General features: G+C 41.2%; 1 protein-coding gene across 2 annotated transcripts in view; it reads left to right on the top strand.

The window, feature by feature from the left end:
* Positions 1–20195, top strand: part of LOC115153302 (attractin-like protein 1) — a 332646-nt gene that overhangs the window by 54318 nt on the left and 258133 nt on the right. For both annotated transcript variants that reach the window (XR_003867679.1, XM_029698596.1), the window contains exons 2-7: positions 5477–5560; positions 5793–5906; positions 6751–6879; positions 7625–7833; positions 15628–15802; positions 16110–16197. Coding sequence is in view for 1 of the 2 variants with exons in the window: in XM_029698596.1 (XP_029554456.1) it covers positions 5477–5560; positions 5793–5906; positions 6751–6879; positions 7625–7833; positions 15628–15802; positions 16110–16197 (799 nt within the window). In the remaining variant the exon portion in view is untranslated. The remainder of the gene's footprint in view (positions 1–5476; positions 5561–5792; positions 5907–6750; positions 6880–7624; positions 7834–15627; positions 15803–16109; positions 16198–20195) is intronic.

Below are 20195 nucleotides of genomic sequence, written 5' to 3'. Positions count from 1 at the left end.
AATACATTTGATTGACTGATTGTCCATTTGGAAGACCCATTTGCGACCAACCTTTAACTTCCTGACTGATGTCTTGAGATGTTGCTTCAATATATCCAAATCATTTTCCTCCCTCATGATGCCATCTATTTTGTGAAGTGTACCAGTCCCTCCTGCAGCAAAGCACCCCCACAACGTGATGCTGCCACCTTCGTGCTTCACGGTTGGGATGGTGTTCTTCAGCTTGCAAGGCTCCCCCTTTTTCCTCCAACCATAACGATGGTCGTTATGACCAAACAGTTCTATTTTTGCTTCATCAGAACAGAGGACATTTCTCCAAAAAGTACAATCTTTATCCCCATGTGCAGTTGCATACTATAGTCTGGCTTTTTTATGGTGGTTTTGGAGCAGTGGCTTCTTCCTTGCTGAGCGGCCTTTCAGGTTATGTCGATATAGGACTTGTTTTACTGTGGATATACATACTTTTGTACCTGTTTCCTCTAGCATCTTCACAAGGTCCTTTGCTGTTGTTCTGGGATTGATTTGCACTTTTTGCACCAAAGTACGTTCATCTCTAGGAGACAGGACGCGCCTCCTTCCTGAGTGGTGTGACGGCTGCGTGGTCCCATGGTGTTTATAGTTGCATACTATTGTTTGTACATATGAACATGGTGCCTTCAGGTGTTTGGAAATTGCTCCCAAGGATGAACCAGACTTGTGGAGGTCCACAATTTTTTTTCTGAGGTCTTGGCTGATTTTTTTTGATTTTTTCATGGTGTCAAGCAAAGATACACTGAGTTTGAAGGTAGGCCTTGAAATACATCCACAGGTACACCTCCAAATGACTCAAATTATGTCAATTAGCCTATCAGAAGCTTCTAAAACCATGAAATCATTTTCTGGAATTTTCCAAGCTGTTTAAAGCCACCGTCAACTTAGTGTATGTAAACTTCTGACCCACTGGAATTGTGATATAGTGAATTATAAGTGAAATAATCTGTCTGTAAACAATTGTTGGAGAAATTACTTGTGCCATGCACAAAATCCTAACCTACTTGCCAAAACTATAGTTTGTTAACAAGAAATTGGTGGAGTGGTTGAAAAACTAGTTTTAATGACTCCAACCTAAGTGTATGTAAACTTCCAACTTCAACTGTATGTGTGTATATATTTATATATATATACAGTATACAGTGCATTTGGAAAGTATTCTGACCCATTACTTTTTCCACATTTTGTTACATTACTGCCTTATTCTAAAATGTATTAAATACATGTTTTTCCTCATCAATCTACACACGATACCCCATAATAACAAAGCGAAAACAGGTTGTTATACATTTGTTATACAAATGTGTTACAAATAAAAAACAGAAATACCTTATTTACATAAGTATTCAGACCCTATGCTATGAGACTTGAAATTGAGCTCAGGTGCATCCTGTTTCCATTGATCATCCTTGAGATGTTTCTACAACAAGATGTTTCTATTGGAGTCCATCTCTGTTAAATTCAATTGATTGGGCATGATTTGCAAAGGCACACACCTGTCTATATAAGGTCCCACAGTAGACAGTGCATGTCAGAGCAAAAACCAAGCCATGAGGTCGAAGGAAATGTCTGTAGAGCGCTGACACAGGATGTTGTCGAGGCACAGATCTGGGGAAGCGTACCAAAAAATGTCTGCAGCATGATGGTCCCCAAGAACACAGTGGCTTCCATCATTCTTAAATGGAAGTAGTTTTGAACCACCAAGACTCTTCCTAGAGCTGTCCATCTGGCCAAACTGAGCATTTGGGGTAGAAGGGCCTTGGTCAGGGAGGTGACCAAGAACCCGATGGTCACTCTGACAGAGCTCCTCTGTGGAGATGGGAGAACCTTCCAGAAGTACAACCATATATGCAGCACTCCACCAATTAGGCCTTTATGGTAGAGTGGCCAGATTGAAACCACTCCTCAGTAAAAGGCACATGACAGCCCACTTGGAGTTTTCCAAAAGGCACCTAAAAGACTCTGACCATGAGAAACAAGATTCTCTGGTCTGATGAAACCAAGATTGAACTCTTTGGCCTGAATGCCAAGCATCACATCTGGAGGAAACCTGGCATCATCCCTACGGTGAAGCATGGTGTTTTTCAGCGGCAGGGACTGGGAGACTAGTCAGGGTAGAGGGAAAGATGAACGGAGCAAATTACAGAGAGATCCTTGATGAAAACCTGCTCTAGAGTGCTCAGGACCTCAGACTGGGTCGAAGGCTGACATTCCAACAGGACTAGAACCCTTAGTACACAGCCAAGACAACGCAGGATTGGCTTTGGGACAAGTCTCTGAATGTCCTTGAGTGGCCCAGCCAGAGCCCACACTTGAACCCGATCAAACATCTCTGAAAGACCTGAAAACAGTTGTGCAGCGACGCTCCCCATCCAACCTGACAGATCTTGAGAGGATCTGCAGAGAAGAATGGGAGAAACTCCCCAAATACAGGTGTGCCAAGCTTGTAGTGTCCTACCGAAGAAGACTTGAGGCTGTAATCGCTGCCAAAGGTTCTTCAACAAAATACTAAGTAAAGGGTTCGAATACTTATGCAAATGTGATATTTAATTTGTTTATTTTTTATACATTTTCAAGAAATTTTAAAAAACATTTTTTTTTTGCTTTGTCATTATGTGGTATTGTGTGTAGTTTGATGAGGCGGGGGAGAAATGTAATCCAAAATGTGGAAAAGGCCTGAGTACTGTCCGAATGCACTGTATATTATATATGAAATATATATATATTTTTTAATGCAACTGCCAACCACAGGAGGATTCAGGAGCCTGCTCTTAATGAGTGTAGACAGCCTGCTTGTGCCTGCAGCCGTTCTTCTAATCGTCAGATGCGGGAGGAGAGGAGGTAGTGGGCACACGTGGGTAACTAGGGGGTCCTGCCTTGATTGGGTAACTGATTCATAAAAATATATAAATAAACTGCATAATAAATAAATGTGACTGGTCAATTATGTGAGTCAGGGGGCCCAAGAGGCAAAATATATTATTTAAAATTCAATATCGACCCCAGGAGCCCGCTCTTAATGTTCAAAATACACCAGAGAGCTTAATTTCATACTCGTCGCCAAACCCACTGACTCCAGGTCATCTACAAGTCTTTGCTAGGTAAAGCCCCGCCTTATCTCAGTTCACTGGTTACCATTGCAGCACCCGCCCACAGCATGCGCTCCAGCAGGTATATTTCACTGGTCACCCCCAAAGCCAATTCCTACTTGGCCGCCTTTCCTTCCAGTTCTCTGCTGCCAATGACTTGAACGAACTGAAAAAATCGCTGAAGATGGAGACTCTTATCTCCCTCACTAACCTCAAGCACCAGCTGTCAGAGCAGCTCACAGATCATTGCACCTGTATAGCCCATCTGTAAATAGTCCATCCAACTACCTCATCTCCATACTGTATTTATTTATTTATTTTGCTCCTTTGCACCCCAGTATCTCTACTTGCACATTCATCTTCTGCACAGATATCACTCCAGTGTTTAGTTGCTATATCGTAATTACCTCGCCACTATGGCCTATTTTATAGCCTTACCTCCCTTATCTTACCTCATTTGCACTCACTGTGTATATACTTTTGTTCTACTATATTATTGACTGTATGTTTGTTTTACTCCATGTGTAACTCTGTGATGTTGTATGTGTCGAACTGCTTTGCTTTATCTTGGCCAAGTCGCAGTTGTAAATGATAACTTGTTCTCAACTAGCCTACCTGGTTAAATGAAGGTGAAATAAAAATAAACAAAGAAAAATGTATCCACAAATGATCAGTAGTTTATAAAAATAACTGTGCATTAAGATGTATCTGCCCAAATAAAGGAAACACCAACATGAAGTATCTTAAAAGGGTGTTGTTCCACCACAATCTGCCAGAACAGCTTCAATGCACCTTGGCATAGATTCTACAAGTGGACCTAAACCATGTTATTTGTATCCCTCATTTACTAAAGTTTTTCCTTTATTTTGGTAGTTACCTGTTGCCTACATTCGGGAAGGTCGCAATTTGTCCAGCATGCAGCCAAATATACAGCTTTTTGCATTGTGGACATAGACATAATCCATAGAAGGGTTTTGGAACCTCTTACCCTGGCCATTGGATTAGTAAACTCTATGGGTACTATAGCAATGGCAATGACTTGAATAGGAACTATAATCTATCGATTATAATAAAACTGTAAGGTTGGTTGTGGCTGTCAACATACATTTACGGGAAAAATGTACAGTTTGGAAAGAAAATGCCAGCTGCTGAAAAGAGAAGACATATCTGTCTGTACAACCAATAGATTTGTTTTTCTCAACAACAACAAAACATTTTTGCAAACGGCAGCACTGTTTTTCAAAGTAGCTCATCTTGAGATAGGCTATTGCCAAGACACGCGCATCGGCCCTCACCGTGAGTAGTAGCCTATGGCTTCATCATTAGGTGAGTCAGTCTCCCACTGGAAATTGTATTTAGTAGCCTACTGTAACCTATATAAATATTTGAGTAATAAATTCTGCCAGTCTCTTCTATCATGTAAATTGTGTAGAATTGCATGAAATGCGTTTTTAAAAGCAAAAAAAACGATCCATGTGTGGAAATCCTAGAAAGCCTCTGCTCAACCTGGCTATGCCACATCACATGTTATTATGGCTTTATTATAAAGGGCCTTTTTCTTCAACAGTAAATTTACCACGCTTCAAATTGCATCTTGTGCACAGATTTGTTTACAGAAAATGATGGCCCTGGTTTCAGTGTAATTGGTTGAGATGGTTGTTGGGATTGTTGTTCAGTTAAGGACTCCTTAAAGCAGACCCATATCTGTCCCTAAATTCCCCATTTGAAATGAGGAAGGCCCTCAAATGTGATCACATGTAGAGAACGCCAACGCACAAACAGACACTCAAACACACACCTTAGACGACACTTACTCACATGAAATGTACTGTAGCTGCACCACATTGATGGGCTCATACGACAAACAGGTTTTTCATTTATATGCACATAAAATGCAGCAGGCAAACCCACGGCTGACAAATGTGTCTCCCTCCCCGTCTCTCACCATGCTGAGTGCCATTCTATTATGTGTTCCTGGTGATGTTTATTGACCTCATATAATAGATTTGATATGCTGGCCAGCTTTCTTATTCATGATGTATAAGGTGTAGTGTATGATTGTTGTGCAGAGGGAAAGGAGTATAATAACAGTGCTTTAATAGTAGGCCTAATTGGGACAGTCCATGTTGCAAATGGGACGACATTTCTTCATTCTCACCTATTTGGAGTTTGAATTAAGCCTATACCCTCTAGTGACTGAGGGAATAGGGGATAGTTAGTGTTAGCTATTGCTAGTCGGCTGTACCTCTGGCATTTTTCATCCTATAGCTTATTCTCCATCTTCTTTTTAAATAGTGACCCAACTGTGACCTATCCTTCTCTCCACGTAGTAATTGCTGCTTTTCACTCTTTGCTAGGTTAACAGAGCCATCGGGTTCCCTCACCGATGGACCAATCAACTACAAGTACAAGACCAAGTGCACCTGGCTGATCGAGGGCTAGTAAGTAGCTCTTTCTCTCTTTCCTCCTCCCTCCTATCGCTATTCATCCCCCCTTTTCTCTACATTCCGTACAGTATGAATTCATTCTTAGACTGATTAATGTCATTGTTCAATGGTCTTAGTGTTAAATTCTTTGTCTAATGTAAAGAGTCCTGGTCAGATGTGGGCAGTTGTGAAGTTCTAGTTACCTCTGCAGCCCGTTTTAAACCATGTTCTATGTTCTGTCCTCCAGCCCAAACGCTGTGCTCAGGTTGCGCTTCAACCATTTTGCCACGGAATGTAGCTGGGACCACACGTACGTCTATGACGGAGACTCCATCTATGCACCTCTGGTCGCAGTATTCAGGTGTGTCATCATACTCTATGTAGATACATGTTTTCTCTCAAGTATGCGGGTCACTGTGCATGCATGAACACCAAATGCTGTATACCTCCAAAGCCTAATTTGTGCAGAACACATGCAGCTAAATAATACAGAGGATTGTAGAATCTACACATACTGCAACACCCACAGAAGGGATTCAGAATACTGGCTAGCTGAAGAGGAATTGTTCTCTCTGCAATATACTGTAGGTAACGAGTGGGTGTTATCCATGAATCAATTGATTAATATTCTACATTTAGCTTTTAGGTGTTCCTCCTCTCCAGTCTTTAGAAGCAATGTTCTCCACCCACCTATCCACCCTCTCTCCCCCTTCCCTTTGAACAATAGGTCCACAATGTAATTCCTTCCACTGGGGGCCTTCACCATCGACTCTCCCCTGGTCCATCAGTATTGGCTGTGTGGTCTTTGTGTTGCGCCTAGGAGCCTGGGTGTGGTCCTCCCAGTGGGGACTCTGTCTGACTGCTGGAAAACAGATTAGAGTGGATTTCTCCACCCTCTCCTATAACCTTGATGTGGCTTTGCTGTGTGTACTGTGTGTGCTGTGCTGTTCAGGCCTGAGCCTGATCCTCCATGCGATAGAGGGATCGATCCCAAGGAGAGAAAGGAATCACTTTCTCCCAATGATGTAGCGAGGGAAGGGGGGTTGTCATGGTGACAGCAATCCCAGCTCAGCAGTCAAGGGTGACTGGGTGATCATTTACCCAGCATGCTTTTGGAGCTTAGTATGCATTTGTGTTTTGTGTGTGTGTGTGAATACCGTGTGTGAATACTCCATCATTAATGTATTTTTCTTCTTCTCCCACAGCGGTCTCGTTGTCCCGGAAACGAGAGGGAACGTGACTGTTCCGGAAGTGGTAGCCACCTCTGGATACGCACTGTTGCACTTCTTCAGTGACGCTGCCTACAACCTGACTGGATTCCACATCTCCTACTCGTGAGTGGCCCCAGCCAATACACACACTTTACATTTACAAAGTCCTCACCTCTACAGTACATCACCATTGGGGAAGTTTCTGACTCAGTAGCAGACAGTGGGATGGCTAAGAGCCATGTCCCCATTAAATTGTCTTTCCTCTCTATATATTCCTGTACACATACAACCTCAGACCACATCCCATCCCCCCATATGTGTGTGTGTGTGTGTGTGTGTGTGTGTGTGTGTGTGTGTGTGTGTGTGTGTGTGTGTGTGTGTGTGTGTGTGTGTGTGTGTGTGTGTGTGTGTGTGATTTTGAAAAAGTATTCATTGGGTTGCCTCACAAAACAGCAGACTAGAGTCTAGCTCAGCCTCAAGGCCTCCAGCACAGACATACACCATGTGGCCATAAAGGTGTTGCCATAGCAACGCTGCTGTCACAGCCCTAAACATTATCGTCTCCCTGTTGCTGAAAAGCCCATGCATTATCCTGAATCCTTGACTTCTGTCTCTCTGTCTACTGTACCTTCCCTTTTTCTCAATTATTTTGTCTGTATCTCTTTCGCACTTCTCTCTAATTCTCTCTTGATTCCTCTGTATCTCACTCTATCTGTTCTGCTCCCAGAAAAATAGTGCTTCAATGGATGTCAATCACCTCTGTTAATCAATCATTCTGTCAGCTATTTGTCTTTCGTCAATTATTACAATGATGACCTTTCCAAATGTACATCCCCATTCCTCCCATCTCTCTTTTCTGTGTCTGCAGGGTCAACTCGTGCCCCAATAACTGCTCAGGCCATGGGAAGTGCAGCACAGGGAACTCCATCGCCAGCCGGGTGTACTGTGAGTGTGATAAGTACTGGAAGGGCGAGGCCTGTGACATCCCCTACTGCAGGAACAACTGTGGCAGCCCCGACCATGGCTACTGTGACCTCACTGGGGAGAAAAGCTGTGTCTGTAACGACAGCTGGCAAGGTGGGGCTAGGGCCATGGTTATTCTAATATTGTGTCAATGTTGTCACCATGGTGTTGTATCTTCATGGTGGTTTATAGGGTTCATTTATTCTTTCTTCAATGACAAAGGTAAGTTCTTTGTGTTCTTGTAGATTGAGTCACATGGCTATCTTCTGGCTGAAAAGAGAACTGTGAACAAAGGTGCACAGAGACCATGTCTCATTTGTTACAGTAATACAAGCGGACACCTGGTGTGTTCAGCAGACACTGTACGACAGTCTGTGTATATGAAGAGAATGGGGTCATGTTGACACGTTTTAGGATCCACGTGAGCTGTTGGATAATGTCCAACACTTTTTCGACAGTTTGACAGCTGGAGCCTTTTGATGTTGAGTATCCCATGCTCTAACAATCTATCCTGGAGGTGATGGTGGAAGACCACAGGTTTCTTCATTCTCGCTGAACTATAATCCATCCTCCTTATTCATACATGCTACGCTAAATATAATACTTGCTATATATAGTCTACCACAGTATGAGTCATACCCAATAAACCTAGCGGTCAAACAGAAATGGTTCCGATTGTTTTTCCACCATTCATTTGATCCATCGTGGATTTTGGAAACACTTCAAATAAGGGTTGTTTCAAGTAGGCTTATCTCGGCCTGACGTTTTGATAACCATGTAAATCTCTCACGGACAAGGTGACTTTTATCAGTATATTCACCTCTATTTACCCCTAAAAAATGTAATGCTAATTAGCTGCTAATGTAGCTATCATACAGAATTACAAATGTCTGTCTCAAGCTTCACGTCACTCACCAGGGCCATGATGATCTGGACAAGACTGCCAAATCGAGGCAAAGGTAAGAATCTCTGGATTAACTATCTTATGTGAGCTACATTTTGTAATTTAATAAATTGGCTAAAGTTGTTTAAATTGACAATTCTGTTAACTGTCTTGGGCAAGTTTGACATTGAAAATGCCTGTTATCTAGCTAGCTAGATCATGGTCAGCTAGTTAGCAACATTAGCCTGGCTAGATGGCTGCAGATTGTCTAGCCATTTTAAATGCATGAGAAATTCATAAAAACGAGTTTAGCTTTCTTTGGCTTTTATAAACCAACAGTCTAGCTATCTAGTTAACTAACTAGCTAACTTAGATGATGAAGCTAGGGCTAGGCATTCTTGATAATGTTTGTTTGTGTCTATGGGTGAGGGGTGGGTAGCCTACTACCGATGTGTATCCTAGCTATCTGTATTATTTAAGTCTGGCTTTTTTTACAGGTTTCAGAGATGGACTGATTAGCATCCTCTCGAGTCAACCGTGTGCTTACATTACTGCAGGAAAACATTGATATGTTAGCTGTTACCCTCTGGACAGCAGATCATTAGTATAGCTAGTAGGCAAGGTTATGTAACCTTATTTAGTCCTACCTGCTATGGTGGGTTTTAAATGAATTGGTATTCACCCGTTTGTTTTTGAGGTAGAATTACTGTCATGTTATTGATGCCAAATTGCAAACCTTATTTGCACCTTCTCTATTCCAGAACCAATGGGTGTGCCTGAGTCTTATCACCTCTCAACTAGGTTAGCTGTTTCAACCTGGAACACTATTCCAGGTTTATATATAGTGCATGCTCCACTCTCAAGTTGAAGTTGAACTTGTTGACTGATGCCATGGCAGCGGCTGCTAAAAAGAAGGGAGCAGCTGCGAACCAGAAGACTGCATCCAAGGCAGCCCTGGTCCACACCTGCCCAGTTTGTCAGGTGAGTAGGATTGTTTGCTACTGTATGTACCTTTTAGGTTCCTCTCCATGTGTAGACTATTGTACTGGCCTGTGTGGGACAGTCTTTCATGTGTAGTAGTTTGTTGTATCGTATTGCTTAGTTTATCATTTGTGTCAACTTTGAATTCAATCTAAGCCACAGATTGTTAACTTCCTCCATTTTGTACTTGACCTTTATAGAGGCAGACCCGAAGACATACAAGCAGCACTTTGAGAGCAAGCATTCCAAGTCTCCAATGGCCCCATTTGTATCTTTATTCCATGATCAACCTTCTCCCTAGCTACCCCTTATTCCACACTATGCCTTTTATGCTCCATGGTCCCTCAACTTTGGACACTTTGGAACTTTCCATCTTATCTCTACAAACGCAGCCTACCTTCACCCATTTTCCCTATGCTGCTTTCTTCACTTGTTGTTCTTCTGATTTGATAACATCTAGACTCAGTAACATGTTTAAAAGTTTTGTGGTGTACTGTTTTGCTACCCTTTTCTCCTGTTTAGTGCGGTCCTCCTGCTTTTCTGGGGTTCAGACTGAATTCAGTGGTAAATGTGCTGCTCACAACTGACAGCAGCAACATGGACCTGTTCAATTGACAAGAAGGGTGTTGATATATCTGTGTTTTGAGATGGCTTCCTTGTTTTGAGTCTGTTAATGTGTTCCTCATTCTGCTGGAGTTGATCTAGTATTTCAAATAAAACCTATCTTACGCATTACATTTGTCCATTTGTAACTCATCCATCACAATCACAATATGCTGTTTTATATTTTGTGCTGGTGTCAGCTGGAGATGACGTGCAGGAGTTTGCAGGGATTTGTAGTCTTGTATGATGTCGACTTTGATGCTAATTAGCTTTTTTCGAATCTGAGAGTAAATAGAGCTGAATATATTGATGAAAGTCACCTTGTCCGAGAGAGATTTACATGGTTATCAAAACATCACGCCAGGGTACGTCTACACCAAACACAACCCTTATTTGAAGTGTTTCCAAAATCCACGATGGATCAAATGAATGGTGGAAAAACAATTGGAACCATTTCCATGTTTGACCGCTAGGTTTATTGGGTATTATGACTCATCCACTGTGGGGCTCAATTGTCTGTTCACCAAGAGGAGATATCTTTATATTCCATGTCTGCCATCTAGTGGTAATGGAGGTTTTGTTCTCACTCGAATACTGTATGATTTGATGATGTATTCATACACGTATTTACTCTACTTTGTTCATGTGTTTCATCTAACCTCATGACCAAAAACAGACATTGCTCTTAATGTCATAACCCTCTGAAGTCTTCAGTGGTGTTATGTGGACTGTGTCCATGTGCATTCCATAGGAAGTGCACCTCTATTGATAAAACTAACACAAATGTATGGTTGCATTGGACATGTGAGGCATACACTTGTATGTTTCCATTCCACTCTCTGAATGATCTGGATGATTCCGACTGTATCTCTCTTAGTTGGGCAGGATATCAACCCTGATAACATGGTCTTTAACCCATTAGATATTAATGAAGCGAACAATAAATATAATGATTGGGTTGATCCTGACAAAAAATGTCCTGAATATTACCAGAAATAAGTCTATGACTTCTGATGACTATAATGTTAAGCAATTTAACAACGTGTAAAGAGGCCACCCGATTCTGACATTGGTAGTTTGTTTCATTGATATCCTTGTGTCAACCTTGGATTTGATGAATATTGAAGATAAATGTGTTTTATATTGAGTGATTAACTATAAATGTATTTAAAAGTGTGAACCACTCACTGCATCTGATTTCAGCTATCTGTATCCCCTCATCTATGATCCCACAAGAGTGAACAGTTCATTTTCATTTTTATTGATCATATTTTTACAAATTATTTGAATAATGTTGCTAATACTGGTATACTTTATACTGACATTTCTGACCACTTTCCAATTTTCCACTTCTCTTTGGCAGCTGGAAATTAACAGACGGGAATGATTAATAACATTAAATGTAAAATATTTAACACAAGTAATTGTGAGCACTTTAAGATTGATTGATGATATTTCATGTTTATAATCAGGCCAATGTAGAATCTGCTTACCTGACTTTTCTCACATCTTTCAACTCTGTATTTCACCACTGCTTTCCCTTAGTTAAATCACATTAGAGAGCAACAGAAGGGTTCTGGAAACCTTGGTTTACAACCAGTCAACAACAAACAAATACTCACTAAAAAAAACAAGTTGTATAAAAAGTTTCTCCTGAATTCTGCAAATTACAAAATGTATAAGAACAAATTCACTCACCTACTTCGGATATCCCCCAAAAATATATTTTACTAACAAATTCCAAGAGTCCTAAAATAATATAAAGTCATCTTGGAAAATCATCAATCAACTGTTGAATAAGAAAAATGCATCTACAGCTATCCCATCTTAATTTATTGTTGGAAATACGATCTATAGTGATCCTGATGTTATTTCATGTCAAGTGAATAACTTTTTTGTGAATGTGGGTTCATCTCTGTCAAAGAAATTGAAAAAACTGATGGAAATCCCTTGGATTACATTAAGGGACATTTCCCTTCTCTGCTTCAGTTTGATCCTCCTGATGTAATGGAGGTAATTGGTAACTTAAAGATATCAGTAGCAGGTCATGATGAGTTTGGTGCCTCTTTTGGTGAAATCAGTGTCTTCCTTGATTACTGAACCTCAAAAGAATATCTTCACCAAATCTGGTATTGTTCCTAAAGATTAGAAAATTGCCAAAGTTATCCCCCGCTATAAATCTGAAGATCCAATAACTTTTACAAATTATCTCCCAATATCTGGACTACCATGGTTTTTTAAATCCTAGAAAAATTGGTATATAAGAGAATGTTCAAATATTTAATTCAACACTGTATTGAGCACCAATATGGGTTTTGTAAAAACTACTCCACAGATATGGCCCTTTTGCAATTTGTGGATAAAATCTGTACAGCCCATAACAACAATGAATACGCTCTTGACATCTTTTTAGGTTTATCCAAATCGTTTGACACCGTTGATCATGAAATATGACTTTCTAAATTGCATTATTACGTTTTTCATGAGTACACAGTACCTGTCAAAAGTTTGGACACACCTACTCGTTCAAGGGTTTTTCTTTATTTTTACTATTTTCTACATTGTAGAATAATAGTGAAGACATCAACACTATGAAATAACACATATGGAATCATGTAGTAACCAAAAAAGTGTTAAACAAATAAAAAAAATATATATATATTTGAGATTCTTCAAAGTAGCCACAATTTATCTTGATGACAGCTTTGCACACTTGTGGCATTCTCTCTGCATTCTCCCATCTCCACAGAGTTCCTCTGTACCTTCCAGAAGAACAACCATCTCTGCAGCACTCCACCAATCAGGCCTTTATGGTAGAGTGGCCAGACGAAAGCCAGTAAAAGGCACATGACAGCCCGCTTGAAGTTTGCCAAAAGGCACCAAAACAAGATTCTCTGGTCTGATTGAACTCTTTGGCTTGAATGCCAAGCATCACGTATGGAGGAAACCTGGCACCATCCCTATGGTGAAACATCGTGGTGGCAGCATCATGCTGTGGGGATGTTTTTCAGTGGCAGGGACTGGGAGACTAGTCAGGATAGAGGGAAAGATGAACGGAGCAAAGTACAGAGAGATACCTGATGAAAACCTGCTCCAGAGCGCTCAGGACCTCAGACTGGGGCCTTCCAATAGGACAACGACCTTAAGTACACAGCCAAGACAACGCAGGAGTGGCTTCGGGACAAGTCTCTGAATGTCCTTGAGGTGCCCAGCCAGAGCCCGAACCCAATCAAACATCTCTGGAGATACTTGAAAATAGCTGCGCAGCAACTCTCCCCATTCAACCTGACAGCTTTCGAGGATCTACAGAGAAGAATGGAAGAAACTCTCCAAATACAGGTGTGCCAAGCTTATAGTGTCATATCCAAGAAGACTGGGCTGTAATCGCTGCCAAATGTGCTTCAACAAAGTACTGAGTAAAGGGTCTAAATACTTATGTAAATGTGATATTTCAGTTTTTATTTTTTATACATTAGCAAAAATGTATAGCGACCTGTTTTTGCGTTGGCATTATTGGGTATTGTGTGTAGATATTTAATGCATTTTAGAATAAGGCTGTAATGTAACAAAACGTGGAAAAAGTCAAGGGGTCTGAATACTTTCCGAATGCTTTGTAGTTATGTTAATGATAGAGCACAATTTGTTCATTCAAACGGCTGTGCATCTACCAGGGCCAAGATATCCTGTGGCGTACCACAGGGTTCAATAATTGGACCTTTGATATTCCTGATCTATATCAATGACCAAGCTGCTGTGTTTTCTACCGTACCTCCCATTCTCTTTGCTGATGATACCAATTAGATTTTTTTCACACAATATTTCTATTCACCAATTAATGAAGCCAACTCAGTCATGAACACCTTTTCTGAATGGTTCCAGATAAACAAATTCTCTTTAAATGTTAACAAATCTACCTTTTTTGCATTCACTCGTAAGAATAAGACATTTTTAAATATTGTAAAAAAAAGAGCCAGAATCTCAATTGGGGGAATAAAATTGAACAATTCACATACACTAGATTCCTCTGTTCTAGTTGATGAAAAGTTATCCTTGAAAGATCCTATTCAATTTGTCTGCAGCAAAGTGATGAAATCTGTTGTTATCATCAGAAGATTAATGGTTTGGTTCATCAGGCTTGCTTCCTAACTCTATACTATAGCTTCATTTACCGATATCTCATTTACTGTAGTATTGCCTGGGCCGGTACATATGCCTCCTTCCTACACAAATGACTCATCATACAAAAGACTAGCCACCTCTCTAATTACCTGGCTCCATCTGCACCTTTTGTTTAAGAAACTCAATATATTGTCTATTTATGACATTAATGTACTCCAATTATGCACTTTCATCTACAAATACTCATACTTCCCAGACAGTTTACCTAAACCCTTCAATGGATTCTTCCAGATTAATTCTGAAATCCATCTATATAACACAGGACACTGCGATAACCTTCACCCTCCCCACTGGCACACCTCACATAGTCAATTCTCTATCAGATACAGAGGTACTATACTCTGGAAGTGTTATCTTTACTTTGCCAAAACCTCATCATCCCTCAGTAACTTCAAGCGAAAACTGGGGGTCAGCCTGATGAACCAAACTACCCAATAATCCCCTCCATGTATCCTCTCTTTCACTCGCTCACTCACTCGCTCGCTCACTCGCTCGCTCACTCACTCACTCACTCACTCACTCACTCACTCAATCATGGTATACTGAGTATATAATATACAATTATAATTAATATGCTTTGTTTAACTTTTGTACTTTTACTTGTGGTATGGTTCATTACAAGCCTTTTGGGCTTACAACCTTACCGGCACACCTTTTTTAAATTTGTATTATCTGTACTGTTTTGTCTTTCATTTATTTTCTTTGGTGCAAATAAATACAACATACAGCATAATACTTCATCCTTACAGTAGAACCAACCAAGCACCTCTCAATGAGACAGAGCTGGTGCTACTGCTATTTTATGAGTTGCAGGTCATTGATTATATCACACTAATGAGGTTTTCTCCACTGATGTATTGGGTTAGACAGCGTGCTGGCCCATAGACACGATCACACCCATTCCACTGTCTGTCCCCCACTCTAATAGAGGCCAACAGAGGCCAATATCAGCGGGTCCTTCTCATAATTGGGTTTGATGAATCAGTCCCTCCCTCCTGATTAAAACCCCTAATGGTTCTGCCATCAGTTGGCCTCTGGGTGGTGGGGGTCCTGTTAGCATGTGAGGTCTTCACCATCATGGCCGACCCCCCCACATGACATAGGCTGTGTTATCAGGCCCTTCACCAGCAGATGGTGCTGTGGTACCACTTTGGTTGTCATCTGTATTGAAGTGTTTTTGATGAGTCTTTTGCTACCAACGCACCTCACGTATTTGTAGGTATTTGTCATGTGTTTGAGTCATGTGTTGTCGTCCTCTCCAGGTCCAGACTGTGCTCTGTCAGTACCATCCACAGAGTCTTATTGGGTGATGCCTAATGTCAAGCCCTTCGGACAATCTCTGGGCAGGGCCTCCCATAAGACTGTGGTCCACGGGAAACTCATGTGGGTCGTTGGAGGATACACCTTCAACTACAGCTCCTTCCACATGGTGCTCAAGTAAGGCACTGACTGAAGAGAAGCCTGGAACGTCTGTCTGTCTGTCTGTCTGTCTGTCTGTCTGTCTGCCTGCCTGCCTGTCTGTCTGCCTGCCTGCCTGCCTGCCTGCCTGCCTGCCTATATTTCTTTTGCCTTCTCTCTGTGTGTCTTTTGCTCCAAACTCTCTGTCTCTCTCCTCTCGACTACTTCATCTCTCTTTGTCTCCATTTACCTGTAATATCTCTCTGTATCACTAACTTCTCCCTCCACTCTCTATCTATTTGTTGAATGTTCCCAAGCCTGACTCTCTTTTTTTCCCTCTCTGCAGTTATAATATGGAGAGCAGCACTTGGGATGTGGTGCCAATCAATAGTGGTCCTCTGCAGAGATATGGCCATTCTCTGGCTCTCTACCAGGTAAAGCAGCTAATGGTCACAGCCCACTATCAGGGTGGATGTGCTCATTCCATCTAGCTTTCTGTCATCAACTGGTACCATACACCTATACAGGGCTCTATACATCTACAGACTGTAGCGTTCTCTCTCTGACTCTTTCTGTTTCTCTGGGGTTTTCTCTCTCCTTCACACATAAACTGTGTACATTTATATAGGGTTCTCTCTCTCTCTCTCGCTCTGTGGTTATCCTATCTCCCTCTCTCTGTTGGGTGAGGGAGCTAAGAGGATTGCCTCCCTGGGTCTGAGTAGAGATAACATTGCAGTAAGATTTATGTGGGGACCTCAGGATTTGTCAGAGAGCAGAAGGGCTGCAAGCTTTGCTTCGACTAACTGACACTTTGTCTCACTAGGGGAAACAAGCATGACCACATTTAAAAGGCCTGCTCTGCCTCTTCTCCCCTTGAAACTATAGGAGTCTGTCTGAATGACACTCCCTGTTAAATAGAAAGGCTGCATTTGGCATGTATGTGTGACATTAAACTCTTCCTTTACAGCTGTGAGTCTTTCCACACCTGGATTGTGCAACATTTGCCCGTTATTCTTTAAAAGCAACTCCAAATTAAGATTTGGCTCTTTGTTTTAGGTTATTGCTGAAAGGTGAATTAATCTCCCAGTGTCTGGTGGAAAGCATACTTTTTATTCTGTCACTTTGTCAATTAGGTTAGTATTGTGGAGTAACTACAATGTTGATCCATCCTGTTTTTTCCTATCACAGCCATGAAACTCTGTAACTGTTTTAAAGTCACCATTGGCCTCATGGTGAAATCTCTGAGCGGTTTCCTTCCTCTCCAGCAACTGAGTTAGGAAGGACGTCTGTATCTCAGTAGTGACTGGATGGTGTATCAATACACCCAAAGTGTAATTAATAACTTCACCATGCTCAAATGGATATTCATTGTCTGTTTTTTTTTTACCAATTTCTACCAATATATGCCCTTCTTTGCAAGGCATTGGAAAGCCTACCTGGTCTTTATGGTTGAATCTGTGTTTGAAATTCACTGCTCGACTGAGGGACCTTTGTGGTGGCTAATTTCTGCATTACCAAATGAGGAGAGTTACAAACTTCACACACCAGTCAGAGTTATACTTAAACTACATCTTTAATAATAAGAGCTTTGCATTAGCACTGACTTTCAACGATTCCCCATTTCTAATGAACCGTTGATAGTGACAACACAAAAGTACAAAGATCTTTTATAGCCAAGATACACCCCTCTCAACCTACATGACGAACCACAGATCTTAGGAACAGTTCACAAAGAAAGACTTTTACTTGAGAGAGGAGTATCCCATAGCCAGATAGCATTCGCTATAAATTATCATACAGTTTGGTCCCTAAGACGAGGTTCTAATCTCGTTCCTGGTACTTCATAGCACAAAAATATTACCTCATGTTATCTGGAATGCTCTTTAGGTTTTATCACCCAAAGACATCGTAAATCTCCTCTGTCAGTGCTATCTCATAGAGGCCCATCCTCAGTAGAGTTAACACACACACACAATAGTTAACAGAATACTATATTCTGTCGAATAAAACAACAATTATAATGCAATACAAGCATTATAACATAATCTTGCAATTTTCCACGACACCTTACAGATAATTGTATACTCAGAGGCCAGTTTATTAGGTACACCAACCCGTTCACAAAAATGGATCGCTCCTACAGACAATGAGTCACATGGCCGTGACTTGTTATATAAAACAGGCAGATGTGCATCGATGCTTTCAGTTACTGTTCGATTGAACATTAGAATAGGCTAAATGAGTGGTACCTGAGCGTGGTATGTCTAAGGCTATCGCGGTAACCTTATTACCGCCACACCGGCAGTCACGAGTCATGACCGCAGTCAAATTCTCTGTGACCATTGGTCACGGTAATCCTATCCAAAATGAATGGCGCTGATAGGTAGACTACCAAACTTGCTAACGGCCCCCGCTAATGGCCTGGTACTCAGTGCTCTCTGGAATTAGAATAATATGAATGATGAGGACAAATGGTGATGGGAGTTAGAGCTCCCATTCCAAAAGGTACACAGGAAAGCCCCGGACCCAATATGCATGAATTCATTTTTAAAACCCCTTTTGAAAGTACCTAAAGAACAACCGGCCGGATCCCCGTGAGGGAAGAGCTGAAAAGCCAATTGTTTTGCTACTTTATTAAATTGGAGCCAGAAAGAGAGAGCGAGAGAGAGAGGCACAGAGCATCTGTAGGTTATTAGGGAGTGGAGGCATAGCGGTGTCGGTGTGTACCTGTTGAAATTTGGTCACTGTAGCCTTTCTTTATCATTTCACTTTGAATTCTGTCATTTTAATTCCATCTTCCATTGATTAGATACCGCTAACTTGCTTGCCACACAAGCTGAGCAGCAATGCAATTGAGCGCATGCCTTTTTTTTGGCCATCTTTTCCAAATCATAAATATAGAGTCCCATCATGCAACCCATATGTTTTGATTTCGAAGACATTCCCAGGTTTATAGGCCTTTTCACAAATACATAAATAATGGATACTATTCTGATAGTGTAGGCCATATTAAATAGATTTATTTGACTTTTTTAAATGTAGATGTGTCGAAGGCGCACATCATCAGTTTATATAGAAGTCCGGAGATGATACACATGTTGATGTTAATTAACGGTCAGTTACCATGAGACCGACAGTCATTTGCGTGACAATTACCGGCTGACAAAATGTCATGACTGCCCCACCGTAGGTATGATTGTTGGTGCCAGGCACGCCGTATCCAGTATCTCAGAAATGGCTGTTTAATGCCTCACAAAAAGGATCGAAGTAACAGGCTACTTTGACACTGACAAACTAAGAATCTGAGATCAATAAAAACGACCTTGTCTTGAATCCATCAATAGCCTAGGCCCAGGTGTGTGGAGACACACATATTATAATCCTAAAAAAGCTTTCCAGGTTCACTGACTCACCCAATGGTGCGCAGCTCACCCACCGGCGATGGCCGATGCGCTCTTGCCAAAAGCTTATCTCTCTTGTTTTACTTTGTAAAACAATGCTGTTCGCTCAATAGACCTATTTGGAAGTTGATAACTTGGTAGTCTTCAGACAGATTAGTCTTCTCTTTTCAGCAGGATCCATTTGCTTTCCAACCTGTTTTCCCGACATTGTATTTGAAATATTGTACTGTAATGGGCAAATATTGTACAATCCAGGTGTGCAAATCTCTTACCCAAAATCACCGTCAAAGTATTGACTTGGGTGTGAATACTATTTCTGGATTTGTGCAAACATTTCTAAAAGCATGTTTTCACTTTGTCATTATTGGTTATTGTGTGTAGATGGTTGAGAAAGAACATATATTTTATCCATTTTGAATTCAGGTTGTAACACAACATTTGGAATAAGTAAAGGGGTATGACTACTTCTTGAAAGCTATGTGTGTGAGTGTGTGCATGCATGTGTGGACAGTCATGGCTGTGTGCCCACTTTTTCACTATATCCCTATCTTTCACATGTTCCATTCATGTACTTGCTTTGAACACACTTAGCCCATCAAGTGTTCCTTTACTAGTCACAATGGTGTACCTCCACCACAGGTGTCTCCAGGTGTCAATTCATCAAAAACAGAAAACTTTCCGGGAAATGGAGGAAACGTCTCTATATTAGACATTATGGCAGTAGAGACGTATTTAGTTGTACATGTCTAACTCCCTCCTCCGTTATGAACCCCCTCTCCTTCGCTATATTCATTTCTTCTGTGGGTGTGAAGAGCCCTGTTTGACCGCTGTTCTTCATCCACCAGCCCCACATACAGAAAGGAGCAATCCACAATTAGCATATAAATGGACACCTACATTAAAGAGATTTTAAATGTAAGCCTTGTGCTGAGCTAGTGCAGCACAGAAATCAAGCCAACAAACCTGGAATCTAGAGACAGGAACATGAGAGAATAGACTTTCAGAGTCAGGGAGAAGAGCATGTGTGGGCG

Source organism: Salmo trutta, chromosome 18, assembly GCF_901001165.1.
Source record: "Salmo trutta chromosome 18, fSalTru1.1, whole genome shotgun sequence".
In the NCBI taxonomy this organism is placed as follows: Eukaryota; Metazoa; Chordata; class Actinopteri; order Salmoniformes; family Salmonidae; genus Salmo; species Salmo trutta.
Note: the sequence above shows the minus strand (reverse complement) of the source record. Positions and strands in the feature narration are given on the sequence as shown.